Source organism: Plectropomus leopardus, chromosome 13 (genome assembly GCF_008729295.1).
Source record: "Plectropomus leopardus isolate mb chromosome 13, YSFRI_Pleo_2.0, whole genome shotgun sequence".
NCBI classification, from domain to species: domain Eukaryota; kingdom Metazoa; phylum Chordata; class Actinopteri; order Perciformes; family Serranidae; genus Plectropomus; species Plectropomus leopardus.
The window spans coordinates 183,452-203,062 of record NC_056475.1 but is presented as its reverse complement, the minus strand read 5'-3'; the positions used below and the strand labels follow the sequence as shown (position 1 = coordinate 203,062).

Sequence of the window (19,611 nt, the reverse complement as noted above, 5' to 3'; positions counted from 1 at the left end):
TAATGAAACGTCTTCTGGAGTCGAATGTTCCCAACGCACTCTGTCCAATGTAGGAGGGGTCAGAGACAATCAGCTGCCCACATTAGGGTCCTGGAGGGTCCAATAGGCATAGGGGTCCTTGACGCATGCAGCTACCTGCAGAAACATGCAGCTTTCTTCAGACACATGCAGCTACCTGCAGAAACATGCAGCTTTCTTCAGACGCATGCAGCTACCTGCAGAAACATGCAGCTTTCTTCAGACGCATGCAGCTACCTGCACACACATGCAGCTACCTGCAGAAACATGCAGCTACCTGCAGACTCTGCCTCTCTCTGTCTGTCTCTCTCTCTCTCTCTGTGTCTCGTTCTCTGTCTGTCTCTGTCTTTCTGTCCTCCTCTCTCTCTCCCTCTCTATCTCCATTTCTGTACCAAAAAAAAAAAAAAATCTGATCTCTATTCTGGTTTTGAGATTTCTCTCGGTTGCTTAGCAACACCTTGTAAAGTTGACAAAGAATGTGTGTGACATCACTGCAGTAAAACAACTCATGCCATCCCATAATAGGGATGATCATAATCTTCTGTTGCAAAGCTGCACACTCATCAATAAATGTTATTATGCATTATTGATTAATCTGTTGATTAATGTAATAATTGTAAAAAGATTTAAAAGAAACGTCTGATCAGTTCAACAGTTTATTAGACATTATTATTATTATTTATAATAATAATTATTTAACAAATCATGCCACTTATAATAATAATATAATGATAAGTATCATAATTCTGATTATAATTCAAAGTTATAATCTTTCTCAGTTATGAAAAATGTAGAACAGAAAGTGTTCTCACACCCTCATTAAGTTAATGTGTTGATGCCAAACCTCCTCCTCATGTTCACATCCAGACTCTAACTACACAACCAATCATCTTCATCAGCTCCATCTTCCTCTTCATCATCTTCACCTTCATCATCATCATCATCATCATCATCTTTATCATCTTCATCTTTATCAGCATCTTCATCATCATCGTCTTCATCTTCATCATCATCATCATCATCTTCTTCATCGTCATCTTCATCATCGTCATCATCATCATCATCATCTTCTTCGTCATCGTCATCTTTACCATCATCATCATCATCATCATCCTGAGCTCTGAGCGAGTTAACGAGGCTGAATCACAGAAATTGTCTTTAATACAATCAGACAGACAAACAGCATCAAATGTTCTTTAAACCAACAACAGGCTCTGCCTCCGTCTGTGTTTGTTCTCTGTGTGTGTGTGTGTGTGTGTGTGTGTGTGTGTTTGAAGTTATCTGCAGCTCTTTGATTCATTTCAGTCACGTTTGCTTTGAGGGACTTCCTTCATTGCTTTCATCTCTTATTATATAAATATATCTCTGTCACAGTGTGTATATAGAATTTATACAGTGTGTGTGTGTGTGTGTGTGTGTGTGTGTGTGTGTGTGTATATATGTTGTTGGAGTGAAGGCCTGTTTGTTCCTCGGAGCTGCTGCTCAGTTGGACTCAGTCCTCAGCAGATTTTCGGTTGGCTGCCGGACACTCGTCTGCCCAATCAGCTGCAGCTCGGCTGCTCTGAGATCAGATCTGACGCTGTGATCTGGACACCAGCACAGAGGAGACACTGAGCTGGGATCAGACAGACGCCACCATCAGAACGAACTGTCAGGATCCGTACAGTTATGAAAAACCTGGAAAAGTCATGGAATTTGCTAAAAGCAACTTCCAAGCCTTGAAAAGTTTTGGAAAACTATTTGTAACTTGAAAGTGTTTGAGAAGTCATGAAATTAAGTTTCACAAACTGGTATAATAACACATGATGTGTGCAAGGACCATCAGAAATGTGAAAATCCAGCCACAGTTTCTGTTTTTACAGTTTCTGGCTGATACATGAGGTAATTTTTGGTGATTTTTAAAGAAAAATTGCTTCTTTAAAATTCGCAAAATTTTGCTATTTAAAAATCAACTATGTTACAACATGTGGCACGGAGATGAGGAGCCTTTTAAACACAGCACAGGGATGTCTGACGTATGCGCGCCTGGCAGGGACTCTAGATTTGACCTGCTCTCTCACTTTACTGGCGACAGGAACCAGAGTTTCCTCAGCTCTAGGCAGCTGGAGGCAGCTGGAGGCAGCTGGAGGCAAAATGACTAGAAAAGAGCTATGCAGGCGCAGGCCCACTGACTGATGTGTTTGTGTTTTCAGATCATCAGAAGTTGGACCGGGAAGCTCGAATTTGTCGTTTACTGAAGCACCCAAACATCGGTGAGTACTATTACAAGTACTACACACTAAAAGTACTATAAAGAACAGTTACTAGAATCCTAATGTCCAAAATAGTTGGGACTTAAATAAGCCAAAATCCAAATAAATATAAACAGAATGCAATTAAGCAATATTTCACTCAAGGGTGAGCTTTAAAAGAACTCGAGCATGAGGTCCTGACACATCCAACCAACCAAAACCACGTTCAACCAAACACACATATAACCAATCACAATCACATCCAACCAACCAAACACACATCCTACCAACCAAACATGCGTCCCACCAACCAGAACCAGATCCAACCAACCAAAGCTACATCCAACCAAAAACATGTCCAACTAACCAAAAACACATCCAACCAACCAAACACACATCCAACAAAACACTTATCCATTCTTTGTATTTTGTCTGACTTTGGCATCTGCAACATGTTGTAATAAAGTTGGACACTTATTGTAGGAGCTGAGCTGGAAACTCACTGATTACACTCAAATACACAATCTGGACTACATTTAGGACACATGCATGAACATAGCTACGAGTTAATAATACTCCCACTACTAGAGATACCTACTTATACTATAAGCACTGCTGTAAGTATAACAGAAAGTGCTGCTGAATCAGTGTACGTGTACTGCAGCAGCAGAGAATGCTGTGCGCAGTACTCTGCTGTCGTGTACAGTTACTGTGTCAGTACTGCTCTGTGTTGATGGGCTAATGATGATAAATTATGGAAGTGTTGGCGTTACTAATGGCAACCAGAGTGTATTTAGTAATTGATGAGGAGGTGTAATCACCGTGGAGACGAGGTTTTCCCACTCCTCACTGATCTCTGATCAGCTGCTCTCACTGCAGGAAAAGTACAAACTCCACGCAGTAAAAATACTCAGTGACACACAGCACATGTCAGAGGTCCAATACTTGTTTCTTTGTCACTTATTTCACTCACTCGTTTCCATTTCCATTTGGAAATACTCAGTAAAGTAAAAGTACCAGGAATGTGTACTGAAGTGCAGTAGTTGAGTAAAAGTACAAACCCCTTAGAGTAAAAAGTACTCAATAATACACATTACCTGTGGGACTTCATAGGGGTCAGATAATCTGCAGTATGGGCCTGTTTGAATGTCAGCGGTGCTCAGAGTGAAAAGTTTTTATGCTTTATGTGTCGTGACTTCAGACGATATGAAAAAGATCAGCTGCTCCAACAGTCCAGACAAGCTTTAACTTTGAAAAAACAAAAGACTGACTGGGAAACAAGAAATGTTCAAGTTAGCACTGCTGAGCTAACGTTGCTAACATCATTGGGACAACAAAGCTAACGTGATTGGAGTAATGTAGCTAATGTTATTGTAGTAATGTAGCTAACGTGATTGGAGTAATGTAGCTAACGTGATTAGAGTAATGTAGCTAACGTGATTGGAGTAATATAGCTAACTTCATTTGAGTATGTAGCTAATGTTAATGGAGTAATATTGCTAACGTTTTTGGAGTAATGTAGCTAACGTTTTTGGAGTAATGTAGCTAATGTTATTGGAGTAATGTAGCTAATGTTATTGGAGTTATGTTGCTAACATTATTGGAGTAATGTAACTAACGTTATTGGAGTAATATAGCTAACTTCATTGGAGTATGTAGCTAATGTTAATGGAGTAATGTAGCTAACGTTTTTGGAGTAATGTAGCTAATGTTATTGGAGTAATGTAGCTATGTTATTGGAGTGATGTCGTTAATGTCATTGGAGTATGTAGCTAATGTTAATGGAGTAATGTAGTTTATGTTATTGAAGTAATGTAGATAATGTTATTGGAGTAATGTGTAGCTAATGTTATTGGAGTAATGTAGCTAACGTGATTGGAGTAATGTAGCTAACTTCATTTGAGTATGTAGCTAATGTTAATGGAGTAATGTAGCTAACGTTTTTGGAGTAATGTAGCTAACGTTTTTGGAGTAATGTAGCTAATGTTATTGGAGTAATGTAGCTAATGTTATTGGAGTAATGTAGCTAACATTATTGGAGTGATGTTTTATTGGAGTAATATAGCTAACTTCATTTATGTAGAGTAATGTAGCTAACGTTTTTGGAGTAATGTGCTAACGTTTTTGGAGTAATGTAGCTAATGTTATTGGAGTAATGTAGCTAATTGTAGCTAAACGTGATTGGAGTAATGTAGCTAACGTGATTAGAGTAATTTGATTAGAGTAATGTAGCTAACGTGATTGGAGTAATATAGCTAACTTCATTGGAGTATGTAGCTAATGTTAATGGAGTAATATTGCTAACGTTTTTGGAGTAATGTAGCTAACGTTTTTGGAGTAATGTAGCTAATGTTATTGGAGTAATGTAGCTAATGTTATTGGAGTAATGTTGCTAACATTATTGGAGTAATGTAACTAACGTTATTGGAGTAAGATAGCTAACTTCATTGGAGTATGTAGCTAATGTTAATGGAGTAATGTAGCTAACGTTTTTGGAGTAATGTAGCTAATGTTATTGGAGTAATGTAGCTCATGTTATTGGAGTGATGTAGTTAATGTCATTGGAGTATGTAGCTAATGTTAATGGAGTAATGTAGTTTATGTTATTGAAGTAATGTAGATAATGTTATTGGAGTAATGTAGCTAATGTTATTGGAGTAATGTTGCTAACATTATTGGAGTAATGTAACTAACGTTATTGGAGTAATATAGCTAACTTCATTGGAGTATGTAGCTAATGTTAATGGAGCAATGTAGCTAACGTTTTTGGAGTAATGTAGCTAATGTAGTTATTGGAGTAATGTAGCTATGTTATTGGAGTGATGTAGTTAATGTCATTGGAGTAATGTAGCTAATGTTAATGGAGTAATGTAGTTTATGTTATTGAAGTAATGTAGATAATGTTATTGGAGTAATGTAGCTAACGTGATTGGAGTAATGTAGCTAACGTGATTGGAGTAATGTGGCTAATGTTATTGGAGTAATGTAGCTAACGTGATTGGAGTAATATAGCTAACTTCATTTGAGTATGTAGCTAATGTTAATGGAGTAATGTAGCTAACGTTTTTGGAGTAATGTAGCTAATGTTATTGTAGTAATGTAGCTAATGTTATTGGAGTAATGTTGCTAACATTATTGGAGTAATGTAACTAACGTTATTGGAGTAATATAGCTAACTTCATTGGAGTATGTAGCTAATGTTAATGGAGTAATGTAGCTACGTTATTGTAGTAATGTAGCTAACGTTATTGGACTAATGTAGCTAACGTCATTGGAGTAATGTAGCTAACATTATTGGACTAATGTAGCTAACGTTATTGTAGTAATGTAGCTAACGTTATTGTAGTAATGTAGCTAACGTTATTGGACTAATGTAGCTAACGTTATTGTAGTAATGTAGCTAACGTTATTGGACTAATGTAGCTAACGTTATTGTAGTAATGTAGCTAACGTTATTGGACTAATGTAGCTAACGTCATTGGAGTAATGTAGCTAACGTTATTGGACTAATGTAGCTAACGTTATTGTAGTAATGTAGCTAACGTTATTGGACTAATGTAGCTAACGTCATTGTAGTAATGTAGCTAACGTTATTGGACTAATGTAGCTAACGTCATTGTAGTAATGTAGCTAACGTTATTGGACTAATGTAGCTAACGTTATTGTAGTAATGTAGCTAACGTCATTGGAGTAATGTAGCTAACGTTATTGTAGTAATGTAGCTAACGTTATTGGACTAATGTAGCTAACATTATTGGACTAATGTAGCTAACGTTATTGTAGTAATGTAGCTAACGTTATTGTAGTAATGTAGCTAACGTTATTGGACTAATGTAGCTAACGTTATTGTAGTAATGTAGCTAACGTTATTGGACTAATGTAGCTAACGTCATTGGAGTAATGTAGCTAACATTATTGGACTAATGTAGCTAACGTTATTGTAGTAATGTAGCTAACGTTATTGGACTAATGTAGCTAACGTCATTGGAGTAATGTAGCTAACGTTATTGGACTAATGTAGCTAACGTCATTGTAGTAATGTAGCTAACGTTATTAGTAGTAATGTAGCTAACGTTATTGGACTAATGTAGCTAACGTCATTGGAGTAATGTAGCTAACGTTATTGGACTAATGTAGCTAACGTCATTGTAGTAATGTAGCTAACGTTATTGGACTAATATGTAGCTAACGTCATTGTAGTAATGTAGCTAACGTTATTGGACTAATGTAGCTAACGTCATTGTAGTAATGTAGCTAACGTTATTGGACTAATGTAGCTAACGTCATTGTAGTAATGTAGCTAACGTTATTGGACTAATGTAGCTAACGTCATTGTAGTAATGTAGCTAACGTTATTGGACTAATGTAGCTAACGTTATTGTAGTAATGTAGCTAACGTTATTGGACTAATGTAGCTAACGTCATTGTAGTAATGTAGCTAACGTTATTGGACTAATGTAGCTAACGTCATTGTAGTAATGTAGCTAACGTTATTGGACTAATGTAGCTAACGTCATTGTAGTAATGTAATTGTAGTAATGTAATTGTAGTAGACTGCTGGCACACAACGGACATGCTGGTTGGCTGTTGGCTGTAGTGTTTGCGATGTGTTCAGTTGCATCTTTTTGGCTGAGACACGGAGATGTGAGGCGGCGAGTTGTTGTTCAGAGTGTTGGTGAATGTCATAGCGGATCCAGTCAGCTGAGCGTTTGAGTTTAACGAGCGTCCTGATCAGAGGACGCCGAACAGGCGGCAGGTGTCAGAGCGTTGCATCATCACATCAGGAGGTTTGATGAAGAAGCTGCAGCCAGTTTCTGTCTGACACTTTGGTTTCTGTGAAATCAAACACAGTTTGTTCCTCAGACAGAAAACAAACTGTGTTTGATTAAAGTGAATCAGTCTGATGTTCAAATGTGACCTCACGTGGGCCCAGCCAGCCAATCAGGAGGCTGCAGCTGAACCCAGCGTCCAATGAGAGCTCTGTGTGGGCAGGTGATGCTCCGCAGATACTGAGGGCTGTTACATAACTGTGTGTGTGTGTGTGTGTGTGTGTGTGTGTGTGTGTTGCTAGGCAACAGTGTCCTTAGGTGAAGGCATCAAAACCCTCTCTCCTCCTACACACACACACACACACACACACACCTGTGTGAAAGCACTCAGAAAGAAATAATCAGGTTTTTCTCTCGAAACACTCCTACACAGTACAGCAGTGGGATTGGATTTGTGTGTGTGTGTGTGTGTGTGTGTGTGTGTGTGTGTGTGGCAGCAGTTATATATCCTATTATACAATATATGCAGAGTTTCCACATTCAGAGCAGAAACAGACAAACACTCAGACGTCTACAGACTTCAAGTATTCAGACATTTTACTGCAGAAAAGTAGAAACACCAAATGCTGAAAAACTGCAGGAGTGCCAGCTTCAGTCCGTCTAATGTCCTCTTAATAAAACAACATGTTGTTGTTTTATTTAACAAAAAATATGTACAAAATAAGTCAGACAAACAGGAACGCAAACATACATGAGAGCACAAAAAACACAAAAGAATAAATAAATAATAAAAAAAACATAATATCAGCACATAAACCAATAAAAATATTTAAGATATTCTTCTATTCTATAAGGACAGACAGGAACAAAAATACTGTATTTCTGTATTACATCAGGGGTTGTAATAATAGTGCAGAGTACCTGTAGTACAGGTAGAATACAGCACATGTTGTAGGCGGGACATGGTAAATGTGTTCTAGTACTCTGCCATCAAAATGCGAAAGCCATGAGCCATGTGTCGTTGTGACGTGTTGTTGTGACTTGTTGGCTGCATGTTGTTGTTTCTTATTGTAACATGACGTGTTGTGCTGTTGTGACGTGTTAGCTGCATGTTGTTGTGACATGTTGTAACGTGTTGGCTGTGTGTCGTGACATGTTGTGGCATGTTGTAACGTGTTGGCTTTATGTTGTTGAGTCATGTTGCCGTGACATGTTGGCTGCGTGTTTTTTGGCATGTTGTCATGACATGACAGTGTGTTGTGATGTGTTGGCTACATGTTGTTGTGACATGATGTTGTGTTGTGTTGGCTGTTGTTGTTGACATGTTGGCTGCGTGTCATTGTGGCGTGTTGTAACGTGTTGGCTGCGTGTCACTGTGGCGTGTTGTAACGTGTTGGCTGCGTGTCATTGTGGCGTGTTGTAACGTGTTGGCTGCGTGTCACTGTGGCGTGTTGTAACGTGTTGGCTGCGTGTCACTGTGGCGTGTTGTAACGTGTTGGCTGCGTGTCACTGTGGCGTGTTGTAACGTGTTGGCTGCGTGTCATTGTGGCGTGTTGTAACGTGTTGGCGGTGTGTCATTGTGGCGTGTTGTAACGTGTTGGCTGCATGTTATTGTGGCGTGCTGTAACGTGTTGGCTGCATGTTATTGTGGCGTGCTGTAACGTGTTGGCTGCCTGTTGTTGTGGCGTGTTGTAACGTGTTTTCTGCATGTCATTGTGGCGTGTTGTAACTTGTTGACTGCGTGTCGTTGTGACGTGTTGTAACGTGTTGGCTGCATGTTGTTGTGGCGTGTTGTAACTTGTTGGCTGCGTGTCATTGTGGTGTGTTGTAACTTGTTGGCTGCGTGTCGTTGTGGCGTGTTACAACGTGTCGGCTGCACGTCTTCATCACACGTCGTTTCTTTCTTTCAGTTCGGCTACACGACAGCATCTCAGAGGAGGCGCATCATTACCTCATCTTTGACCTGTGAGTGCTGCACTGCGCTGTTCTATGAAGCTTTATTCTACATACGTGTGATGATATTTGTAATATTTTGTGTTTACAAAGTGTCCGTGGTGTTCGTTCTCTCTCAGGGTGACAGGTGGAGAGTTATTTGAAGATATCGTAGCCAGAGAATATTACAGTGAAGCTGATGCCAGGTAGGAAACTCACACTAGTGAGTGTAACACGGACGACGGGATACATGACCTCTGACCTCTGTTTCTCTGTCGACAGTCACTGTATCCAGCAGATTTTGGAGGCGGTGCTACATTGTCATCAGATGGGCGTGGTCCACCGAGACCTGAAGGTACCTGTCCATCTACCTGTCACTATGATTGTTTTTTGGAGAAAAACTATTATTCCAGAGAGCATATTAGCCTCTGTCATGTAAACCAATGGGCAGAGTTAGCACGTTAGCCTCTCTCATGTAAATCATTGTGCAGAGTTAGCACATTAGCCTCTCTCATGTAAACCATCTCCTGTAAACCATTGGGAGTTAGAGTTAGCACATTAGCCTCTCTCTCATGTAAACCATTGGGCAGAGTTAGCACATTAGCCTCTCTCATGTAAACCATTGGGCAGAGTTAGCACGTTAGCCTCTCTCATGTAAATCATTGTAAAGTTAGCACATTGTCTCAGTAAACCATTGGGCAGAGTTAGCACATTAGCCTCTCTCATGTAAACCATTGGGCAGAGTTAGCACATTAGCCTCTCTCATGTAAACCATTGGGCAGAGTTAGCACATTAGCCTCTCTCATGTAAACCATTGGGCAGAGTTAGCATGTTAGCTTCTCCTCTGTGTGTCCAGCCAGAGAACCTGCTGCTGGCCTCAAAGTCAAAAGGAGCGGCGGTGAAACTGGCGGACTTCGGCCTCGCCATCGAGGTGGAGGGAGACCAGCAGGCCTGGTTTGGTACATCCTCATTAAAACTGTAGTAGTACTGCAGTATTATTACTACTGGTACCACTGTGATTAAACAGTCTGTGTCTTTACTTTTACTTTGAAAGACACCCTCTATGAGTTTAATTTATTTGGCTTTATTTACATTTCTTTCTTTCCATTCTGTTTCATTACATTTTGCTTTTTTATTTTAACATTTTTAAAATCTCTATCCATTCACATCCTTTTATCCGGGGCCAGTTCTTACTGGGCAGCAGGCTGAGCAGTGCACTCCAGCTGTCCCTGTGCTCAGTTACACTTTCCAGGTCCTCCTGTTGGACCCCAAGTTGTTCCCAGACCACATGAGATCTATGATCCCTCCTGGTGTTTTCTGGGTTGGCCCCGGGGCAAACTACCCGAGAGGGTTGTCAGCCTGATGTTCCCAGACCCCCCCCCCCCCCCCCCCCCCCCAGTCCGTGTCATATGTTGTTTTCACATTGATCTTATTGTACTTTATTGTGTAACAAAATTTTTTATGTTTTATTTTGTTTTTTTCGTTGAATAACTCTGTGTGTGTTTACAGGGTTTGCGGGGACTCCTGGTTACCTGTCCCCAGAGGTCCTCAGGAAGGATCCGTACGGCAAAGCGGTCGACCTCTGGGCCTGTGGTCAGATCCCACTACTGCTCTCTATGTGTCCTTGTGTCCTCTCTCAGGTGTCTCTGTCTGTCTCTCAGGTGTGTCTGTCTCTCTCAGGTGTGTCTCTTTGTCTCTCAAGTGTGTCTCTTTGTCTCGGTTGGGTCTGTCAATCAGATGTGTCTCTTTGTCTCTCAGGTGTGTGTGTGTCTCAGGTGTGTCTCTTTGTCTCTCAGGTGAGTCTGTCACTCAGGTGTGTCTCTTTGTCTCCCAGGTGAGTCTGTCTCTCAGGTGTGTCTCTTTGTCACTAAGGTTAGTCTGTCTCTCAGGTGTGTCTCTTTGTCACTAAGGTTAGTCTGTCTCTCAGGTGTGTCTATTTGTCACTAAGGTTAGTCTGTCTCTCAGGTGTGTCTATTTGTCTCTCAGATGTGTGTGTCTCTCAGATGTGCGTGTCTCTCAGGTGTGTCTTTTAAATGAGTCTGTCTCTCAGGTGTGTCTCTCTGTCTTTCAGGTGAATCTGTCTCTCAGGTGTGTCTCTTTGTCTCTCAGGTGTGATTCTCTACATCTTATTGGTCGGTTATCCTCCGTTCTGGGATGAAGATCAACATCGTCTCTACCAGCAGATCAAAGCAGGAGCTTATGATGTAGGTCACATGACTCCGCCCCTCAGCTACACAACTCCTCCCCTCAGTCATATGACTCCTTTCCTTCAGTCACGATTGTTTACCTGTAATTTAATGACTGTCTCCTCCTTTCTCCTCCTCTCTCCTCTCCTCTCCTCCCCTCTCTCCTCCTCTCTCCTCTCCTCCCCTCTCTCTCTCAGGTGTCTCTCCTCTCTCCTCTCTCCCCCCTCTCTCCTCTTCTCTCCTCTCACTCCCTCTCCTCCTCCTCTCTCCTCTTGTCTCCCCTCCTCCTCCTCTCTCCTCTCCTCTCTCAGGTGTGAGAAGAAAAGAGACTCTTCCTCCACTCCTCCTCTCTCCTCTCCTCTCCTCTCCTCTCCTCCTCCTCTCTCCTCTCCTCCCCTCTCTCTCTCCTCTCATCTCTCCTCTCTCTTCTCTCCTCTCCTCTCCCCCCCTCTCTCCTCTCCACCCCTCTCTCCTCCTCTCTCCTCTCCCCTCCTCTCCTCTCCTCTCCTCCTCCTCTCTCCTCCTCTCTCCTCTCCTCCCCTCTCTTCTCTCCTCCCCTCTCCTCTCTCCTCCTCTCTCCTCTCTCTCCTCTCTCCTCTCCTCCTCTCTCTCCTCTCTCCTCTCTCCTCTCCTCCCCCCTCTCTCTCTCTCCTCTCAGGTGAATCTCTCTCTCCTCCCCTGTCCTCCTCTCTCCTCTCTCCTCTCCACCCCTCTCCTCCCCTCTCTCCTCTCCTCTCATTTCCTCCTCCTCTCTCTTCTCCTCCGTCCTCTCCTCCCATCTCTCTCTCCACCCCTCTCTCCTCCTCTCTCCTCTCCCCTCCTCTCCTCTCCTCTCCTCTCCTCCTCTCTCCTCCTCTCTCCTCTCCTCATATGACCTCTCTTCTCTCCTCCCTCTCTCTCTCCTCCTCTCTCCTCCTCTCTCCTCTCTCCTCTCCTCCTCTTTCCTCTCCTCTCCTCTCTCCTCTCCTCCTCTCTCTCCTCCTCTCTCTCTCCTCTCCTCCTCTCTCCTCTCCTCCTCCTCCTCTCCTCCTCTCTCCTCTCCTCCTCCTCCCCTCTCTCTCTCCCCTCTCCTCTCCTCTCTTCCTCCTCTCTCTCCTCTCCTCTCTCTCCTCCTCCTCCCCTCTCTGCTCCCCTCTCTCCTCTCCTCTCCTCTCCTCTCCTCCTCTCCTCTCCTCTCCTCTCCTCCTCCTCCCCTCTCTCCTCCTGCTGTAGTTTCCGTCTCCTGAGTGGGACACGGTGACTCCTGAAGCCAAAGACCTCATAAATAAGATGTTGACCATAAATCCGTCTAAACGAATCACAGCAGCCGAAGCGCTCAAACACCCCTGGATCTCTGTGAGGCTCCGCCCACACACACTCACATACATTTTTATCACCATGACGACCATGATGCTGATGAGGATGTGTGTGATTGTCCTCGCAGCATCGCTCCACCGTGGCGTCTGTATGCACAGACAGGAAACAGTCGAGTGTCTCAAGAAGTTCAACGCCAGGAGGAAACTCAAGGTGGGTCAGAGGTCAGAGGTCAGGGACGTGTCTGGGTGATTACAGCAGCAGATTAATAATTAATGAAGTAAATTAACCTTCATTCATAACTGAATTTATGACTCAGAAACTCCGAATTGGTCTGAAGATGATACTGAGTGTTAACCCTTTAATATCACTCAGGCTGGAAAATATATTAAACATTACTACGATTTTTATTGAGTTTATTTTTTAACCAGCATCAGCCCTGATCACAAATATCAAATATTCATTCATTTTCAGAATTTAACCCTTCAAATACCAGGTTTTTGTCATGAAGCCACTATCATTTTTGATGATAAAACACACACACACACAAAAAGTATAATTTTTAATCTCCTCCATGCTCAGTGTGTGAGTGTAGCTGCTGACAGTCTGGGATATGTCAGTGTGTGAGTGTAGCTGCTGACAGTCTGGGATATGTCAGTGTGTGAGTGTAGCTGCTGACAGTCTGGGATATGTCAGTGTGTGACTGACAGTCTGGGATATGTCAGTGTGTGAGTGTAGCTGCTGACAGTCTGGGATATGTCAGTGTGTGAGTGTAGCTGCTGACAGTCTGGGATATGTCAGTGTGTGAGTGTAGCTGCTGACAGTCTGGGATATGTCAGTGATCAGCAGCTACATTGACTGTGACAGGTCACCTAGTGGAAATAGCATGTATTTCCTCCATATGCCAAATATGGTCAAAATGACCTCATCAGGTGGAAAATAGTCAAAATGACAAATTCAGAGTCAAAAGCCCAGAATGACACCCAGAAATAATACAAGTCCTGTTTTTCTGCTCTGATGGCTGTGGGATCAAAAATGTCAGTTTGAATGGGTTTCAATGGAGCATTTTTGGACCTGAACAGTCTGAATGTAACTATTTAGTTTCCACAGTGTATTTTAGACTTATTGTCGACTTATTTTAAAAACACGAGCAACTAAAGAAATAATGACCCCAAAATCAGCAAGACATTCAAGAATACGACCTGAAAGTTAGCACAAAAACCTAACCAAAAAAAAAAATTAAATATATATTAAGTAAATAAATAAAAATGAAAACAGACAAATAAAAAAAACAAGCTTAGGGGAAGTAAATAATAATAATAATAATAATAATAATAATTATAATAAATAAAACAAAGGAAATTACCTGAAAAACTGCTTTAACACTATAATCATTCTGTAAATTAATTTAAATTAATTGTAAATTAATTAGATATATGATAAGGATCATCATTTTTTGGACATTTTTCATAGCTTTCTAAAAGAGTAATTTTCTAAATCCACATTTTTTTGTTTGTTTGTTTTTGATTTGCGGGTCCTTTCTTTCACAAGTTTTCTTCACTCCAAAAGATGCAGAGGGATTAAAAGACGACTGTTTAAAAAGACGACCGATGACGCTTCCTCTGAAGTTCCTCGTTTTTTTTTCTCTTTCTCAGAGAAACTGATCAAATCTGGAGTTTGACGGTTTCGGCGTTTCTAAAACAGACGCAGATATTTGAGTCCGAGTCGTCTCTGGACGAGCTGATTAAACCCCTGTCCTTTTCTGCTTTCCTCGTCCCCCTGTGTCCCCTGTCCCCTCCTCCCCTCCTCCCCCTGTCCCCCTGTCCTCACGTCCCCTGCAGGGAGCGATCCTCACCACCATGTTGGCCACCAGGAATTTCTCCGGTAAGCCTCTCGAGTGTTTGACCTTTGACCTGCGGTGTCACAGTAGCAGACTCACACAGACTAACCAATCAGCTGCCGGCTTACACACAATTAACAGGTTATCACTCAGCGTGTGTGTGTGTGTGTGTGTGTGTGTGTGTGTGTGTGTGTGTGTGTGTGTGTGTGTGTGTGTGTGTGAGTGAGTGAGTGAGTGTGTGTGTGTGAGAGTGTGAGTGTGTGAGACACTTCATGACAGCTGCTGCTGACCTCACACTCACACACGCACACACACACACACACACACACACACACACACACACACACACACACACACACACACACACACACACACACACACACACACACACACACACACACACACACACACACACACTCAGGAGAAACACGGAGCTAAAGATAGCGGGGAAACCACCAGCACACAGAGGGACAGACAGAGGGACATGTCCCCCGTGCAGGACGATGTCCACTGGTTATTGATCAGCGATCGATGGTGATTGGTTGATCCGTGATGGCGGAGTTTGGGGCGAAGGCGTCGGGGTCGTGCGGTCGCTGCAAACACTCAGGAATGTTTCTGCTGATATCTCAAAGCCTAAATTTGGCCTCGGCTGTCTGACTGTCCCACACCTGTCTGTCCCTCTGTCTCTGCGGCTGTGGACTCACAGACAGAGAGACAGATCTGCAGCAGACAGAGACAGGAAGCAGCTCTCAGGACTTTTGTCCTTTTTAGTCTTTTGTTGGACATTATTGTCCTTCGGCTGAGCGTTGAATCCTTTTTGGTTTTTCGCCGTCGCTCTGTCTGCGCTGTGACCTTTTATTTTGAAGTGGTGTTTCCTGCGAGGGCACGTAGGCAGAGGTTGTGGGTACGATGCCTCCTCTCCTCTTCTCCGCGTTCGTTCCTTTCTTTCTCACTCTGCTGCTTCTGTTTTTCTTCATCCTCATCCCTCCATCAGGAGGAAAGAGCGGCAGCAACAAGAAGGCCGACGGAGTCAAGGTAAATGCTTCAGATTATTATTATTATTATTGATTATATTATCATTATTATTATTGATTTTACTTATTATTGCTGTTATCATTATTCGTTTTATTACGGGGTTTGTACCCAGCGGTGGGAGCATGTATCGGTCGGGTGTGGTGCATGCTGGTAGTTGTGGTTTTTCTGTTGTCTCCTGCTGCAGTGTGTCCGTGTGTTTGTGGTGTGTTTATATCGCTGAGAGACTTTAAATCTCCGCCTGCTGCCTCGGCAGGTGCTGAACTTTCCGAGGCTCGTGTCACTGAAACACAAACCAGCTATCGGCCGCTTCAAAGACTTTTTTAACTTAATAAACTTTATTTATAACTGACAGCTTTACACAGTATCACCGGGTCATAGAAACTGTTCATGAGTGAGCTGATCAGCTGATCTCTGTTGTTGTTCTGGTAGGAATCATCTGAGAGCACAAATACCACCATCGAGGACGAAGACACCAGAGGTACACACACACACACACACACACACACACACACACACACACACACACACACACACACACACACACACACACACAGTTTGCAGCACCAGTCACCAGACTGGTTTCCATCACAGATTTGTGTAAAACATCAAAATTCAATAAATGTGATCAAACTCAACATGGAGCTGACGGCGTTTCCGCTGAGTGATGTCACGTGACGTCTCCTCTGGTGATAACATCCCAGTAACCATGGCGACGGATGTTCAAAACATCAGCAGCTTTGTTTCTATTGCAGCCACCAAACTAGTCGTCATTATTTCCAACCCGAGGCCACGTAGGCGTGTTATGGAGCCGTGATGGAAAGGCGAGCCCCTTATACGTGGGAGCGGACACGTATGAGGGATTTCTGGGAGATGTAGTCCACGATTTCACAGAGGAATTGTGTGGGTGAAAAACTTTCTCAGAGTTATGTGATGCAATAACAGCTCTTGTAGCTCCTGCTGCATCATGAGGGAGCCAGTTCCTGTGACCTCACAGCGTCATGTGACCTCACAGCGTCATGTGACCTCACTGCATCATGTGACCTCACAGCGTCATGTGACCTCACAGCGTCATGTGATCTCACAGCGTCATGTGACCTCACTGCATCATGTGACCTCACAGCGTCATGTGACCTCACTGCATCATGTGACCTCACAGCGTCATGTGACCTCACTGCATCATGTGACCTCACAGCGTCATGTGACCTCACTGCATCATGTGACCTCACAGCGTCATGTGACCTCACAGCATCATGTGACCTCACAGCGTCATGTGACCTCACAGCATCATGTGACCTCACAGCGTCATGTGACAAATATGTCTTTTTACATCACACTCAAAAACCAGCTCAGGCCAGAGGAAAAGTTTCTAGTCGATAAATGAGTTTTCCTTTTCTTGTCTTTTCTTGTAATTGACGTGTTTCCATTAGACGTATTTTACGTTCACAGTCTCCGTTTGAGCGTTTATAGAAACCTGGCTGCTGATTTACAGGCTGATTAAAACATAAAGGAAAAAGAAATGATCATACAAACCTGTCTCTCTGTCTCTGTCTCTGTCTGTCTGTCTGTCTGTCTGTCTGTCTGTCTGTCTCTGTCTGTCTGTCTGTCTGTCTCTCTGTCTCTGTCTCTGTGTGTCTCTGTCTGTCTCTCTGTCTCTCTGTCTGTCTCTGTCTGTCTCTCTGTGTGTCTCTCTGTGTTTCTCTGTCTCCCTCTCTGTCTGCCTGTCTGTCCCTGTCTGTCTCTCTGTGTGTCCATCAGTGAGGAAACAGGACATCATAAAGTCACGGAGCAGCTTATCGAGGCGATCAGCAACGGAGACTTTGAGAGCTACACGTATGTAACACAATGAAAAGACTCTTATTGTGAAAGCCCCCCTCTGTTGTCCTTCCTGTCCTGACTCTTGTGTCTTCCTGTCAGTAAGATGTGCGACCCGGCGGTGACGGCGTTCGAGCCGGAGGCGTTGGGGAATCTGGTCGAGGGCCTGGACTTCCACCGCTTTTATTTTGAAAACTGTAAGTTTTATCAGACTTCCTGCCCGTTTGCGCGAGTTGTCCCGCCCGGTGTCCCGCTCAGGTGTCCCCTGTCCCGGTAACTGTCTCTGTGTGTCCTCAGTGTGGTCCAAGAACAGCAAACCGGTTCACACCACCATCCTGAACCCGCACATCCACCTGGTCGGCGACGAGGCCGCCTGCATCGCTTACATCAGAGTCACGCAGTACATCGACGCCAACGGCACGCCCCGCACCGCCCAATCAGAGGAGACCAGGGTGTGGCACCGCCGTGACGGCAAGTGGCAGATCGTCCACTTCCACCGCTCAGGATCCCCGTCCACACTCAGCAAGTAAGACCAGGTCAGAGGTCAGCAGGTCAGAGGTCAGATTAACCTCGTTAACAAACAGGTCAGAGGTCAGATTAATATTCATGAAATAGTCCTGAATTAAAAATAAATGAATACATAAAATGAATGATAAGAAATAGTCATGAAAACCTGGAAAAGTTTAAAAAGTTTAAGTTTAAAGTCTAAATTTACACTGACAGTTTTGGAATTCTGTTTCACAAACCTGAAAAATAACACATGATGTGTTCAAGGACCATCAGAAATGTGAAAATCCAACAATACTTTGTTTTGTTTGTTTGTTTGTTTGTTTGTTTGTTTGTTCGTTTTGTGGTCCCACAGGTTTGGAAAGCAAGTTCATCTTTTTTAAGTAAAAAAAAATCACAAAAAAACAAAACACCAAAATATGTATAGATATTGGTATATAAATAAATATATTCTATTTTTTTTAAAAATATTTTTAGTTTTTTTATATATTTAAAGAAAATAATAACAATTTGCCAAACCTTTTTTTAAATAACCAAACACATTAACCAAAATGGTCTTAAATTTTGTCCATAAACGTTTAAAGGAGAAAAAAAATCCCCACCTTTTCTTCAAAAACTTCATTAAAAAAAAATCACGGAAAAATAAATTCAGAATTTAAAATTATATATATATATAGTAATATAGTATTGAAATAGAATTGATGAGGAGTATTGACTGTTTTTTGATGTGTTTCTTCTTTTGTTGACGTTTTTATTTTCTTGTTGACGTTTTTCTTCTTCTGTCCCTCCAGCTAACTTGCAGAGTGGGCGGAGCTTTGATGGGGCCACGGTCGCCTTGACAACTGATTGATTGACAGCAGGCCAGGCGTGTGACACCAGACAGGAAGTTTTAGAGGAGACGAGGGGCGTGGCCAGAGAGCAATGAACTGCACAATCAACCAATCAGCTTCCTCTTCTCAGCTCCTTCAGACTTCAGCCACGCCCCCCTTGTGATTAGCCAATCAGCTGCTCAGATTGTAATCATGTGTGGAAACCTCGTATCTCCTCTGTCCGGATGGCGGACCGGACCGACGCCCCCTCACACCCGACTCCCCAAAAATACCTTTCATTACTTCTTCATTACTTCCTAATTAGTTCTTAATTACATCTTAATTGGTTGCTGAAAACACGTCATTTTAAAAGCTCTTAATTAACATAAATATCAATAAAAATGTAACACTTATTAATAAACACGTATTAATCAGATATTTCATCACATTAATGGACTGAAATGTATTGATAGGTTTCAAAAGGTTGACTGAGGTTTTTAAGGGGTCAAACCTCCTTAATCATTGTAAAATAATACGTTTTTAATGAATGTAATTAATATGGTTTTATGAATTAGTGCAAGTTTCACCCTGAATTTGAGGTTGATTCATAAAAATCTTAATATGTTTAGAGTTTTTAAATGAAACGTAATTTCCAACTTAATTGGAGGATGTCGTTTTGGTTTTAATGGGTCTTTTGTGTTGATTAGGGTTTTTTTAAGGGGTCAAACCGCCTTAATTATAAAGAAATAATTACAGTTAAAGGTTTTCATTAATGTGGACGTGACGTGAAAAAATTCTAGCAACAATAAAAAGAAAAATCTATAACATTATTGTGAATATATTTAAAAATTACAAATACTGTTTTCTCGAGGGGAAAAGTTAATTTTTTAATACTTTTCTCTCTTCTTTTTCAGGTCATTTTGTTTTCACCTTTTACTAATTTCTTGTAAATTTAGGTACATTTCTTGCAAAGTGGCTCATCATCTTTTTAATCATATTTTTAAATGAATCAATACAATTTGTTCAGGTTTCAAAGGGTTAAATAACTTGTAAAAGGCCTCTAAACGCAGTCGGAAAAAAACTGAGTGGATGCAGGTTTCAAAGGGTTAATCCCCTTTAAATTAAACGTATGTTACAAAAATAATCCCAAAATCATTAGTGAATAATTAAGAGCTTCTT

At 42.1% G+C, this 19,611-nt stretch overlaps 1 protein-coding gene across 1 annotated transcript in view; it reads left to right on the top strand.

Moving 5' to 3' along the window:
- camk2a (calcium/calmodulin-dependent protein kinase II alpha) overlaps positions 1-18,557 on the top strand; it is a 21,278-nt gene extending 2,721 nt beyond the window's left edge. Inside the window, 18 exon segments of the mRNA XM_042498681.1 lie at positions 2,211-2,270; positions 8,929-8,983; positions 9,091-9,156; positions 9,233-9,305; positions 9,807-9,909; positions 10,460-10,543; positions 11,060-11,154; positions 12,349-12,471; positions 12,560-12,578; positions 12,581-12,642; positions 14,271-14,313; positions 15,264-15,304; positions 15,734-15,782; positions 17,060-17,074; positions 17,077-17,134; positions 17,219-17,313; positions 17,414-17,642; positions 18,415-18,557. Of these exon segments, the coding sequence (XP_042354615.1) occupies positions 2,211-2,270; positions 8,929-8,983; positions 9,091-9,156; positions 9,233-9,305; positions 9,807-9,909; positions 10,460-10,543; positions 11,060-11,154; positions 12,349-12,471; positions 12,560-12,578; positions 12,581-12,642; positions 14,271-14,313; positions 15,264-15,304; positions 15,734-15,782; positions 17,060-17,074; positions 17,077-17,134; positions 17,219-17,313; positions 17,414-17,642; positions 18,415-18,418 (1,274 nt within the window). The 3' untranslated portion in view covers positions 18,419-18,557.
- Positions 18,558-19,611: the final 1,054 nt, after the last annotated feature.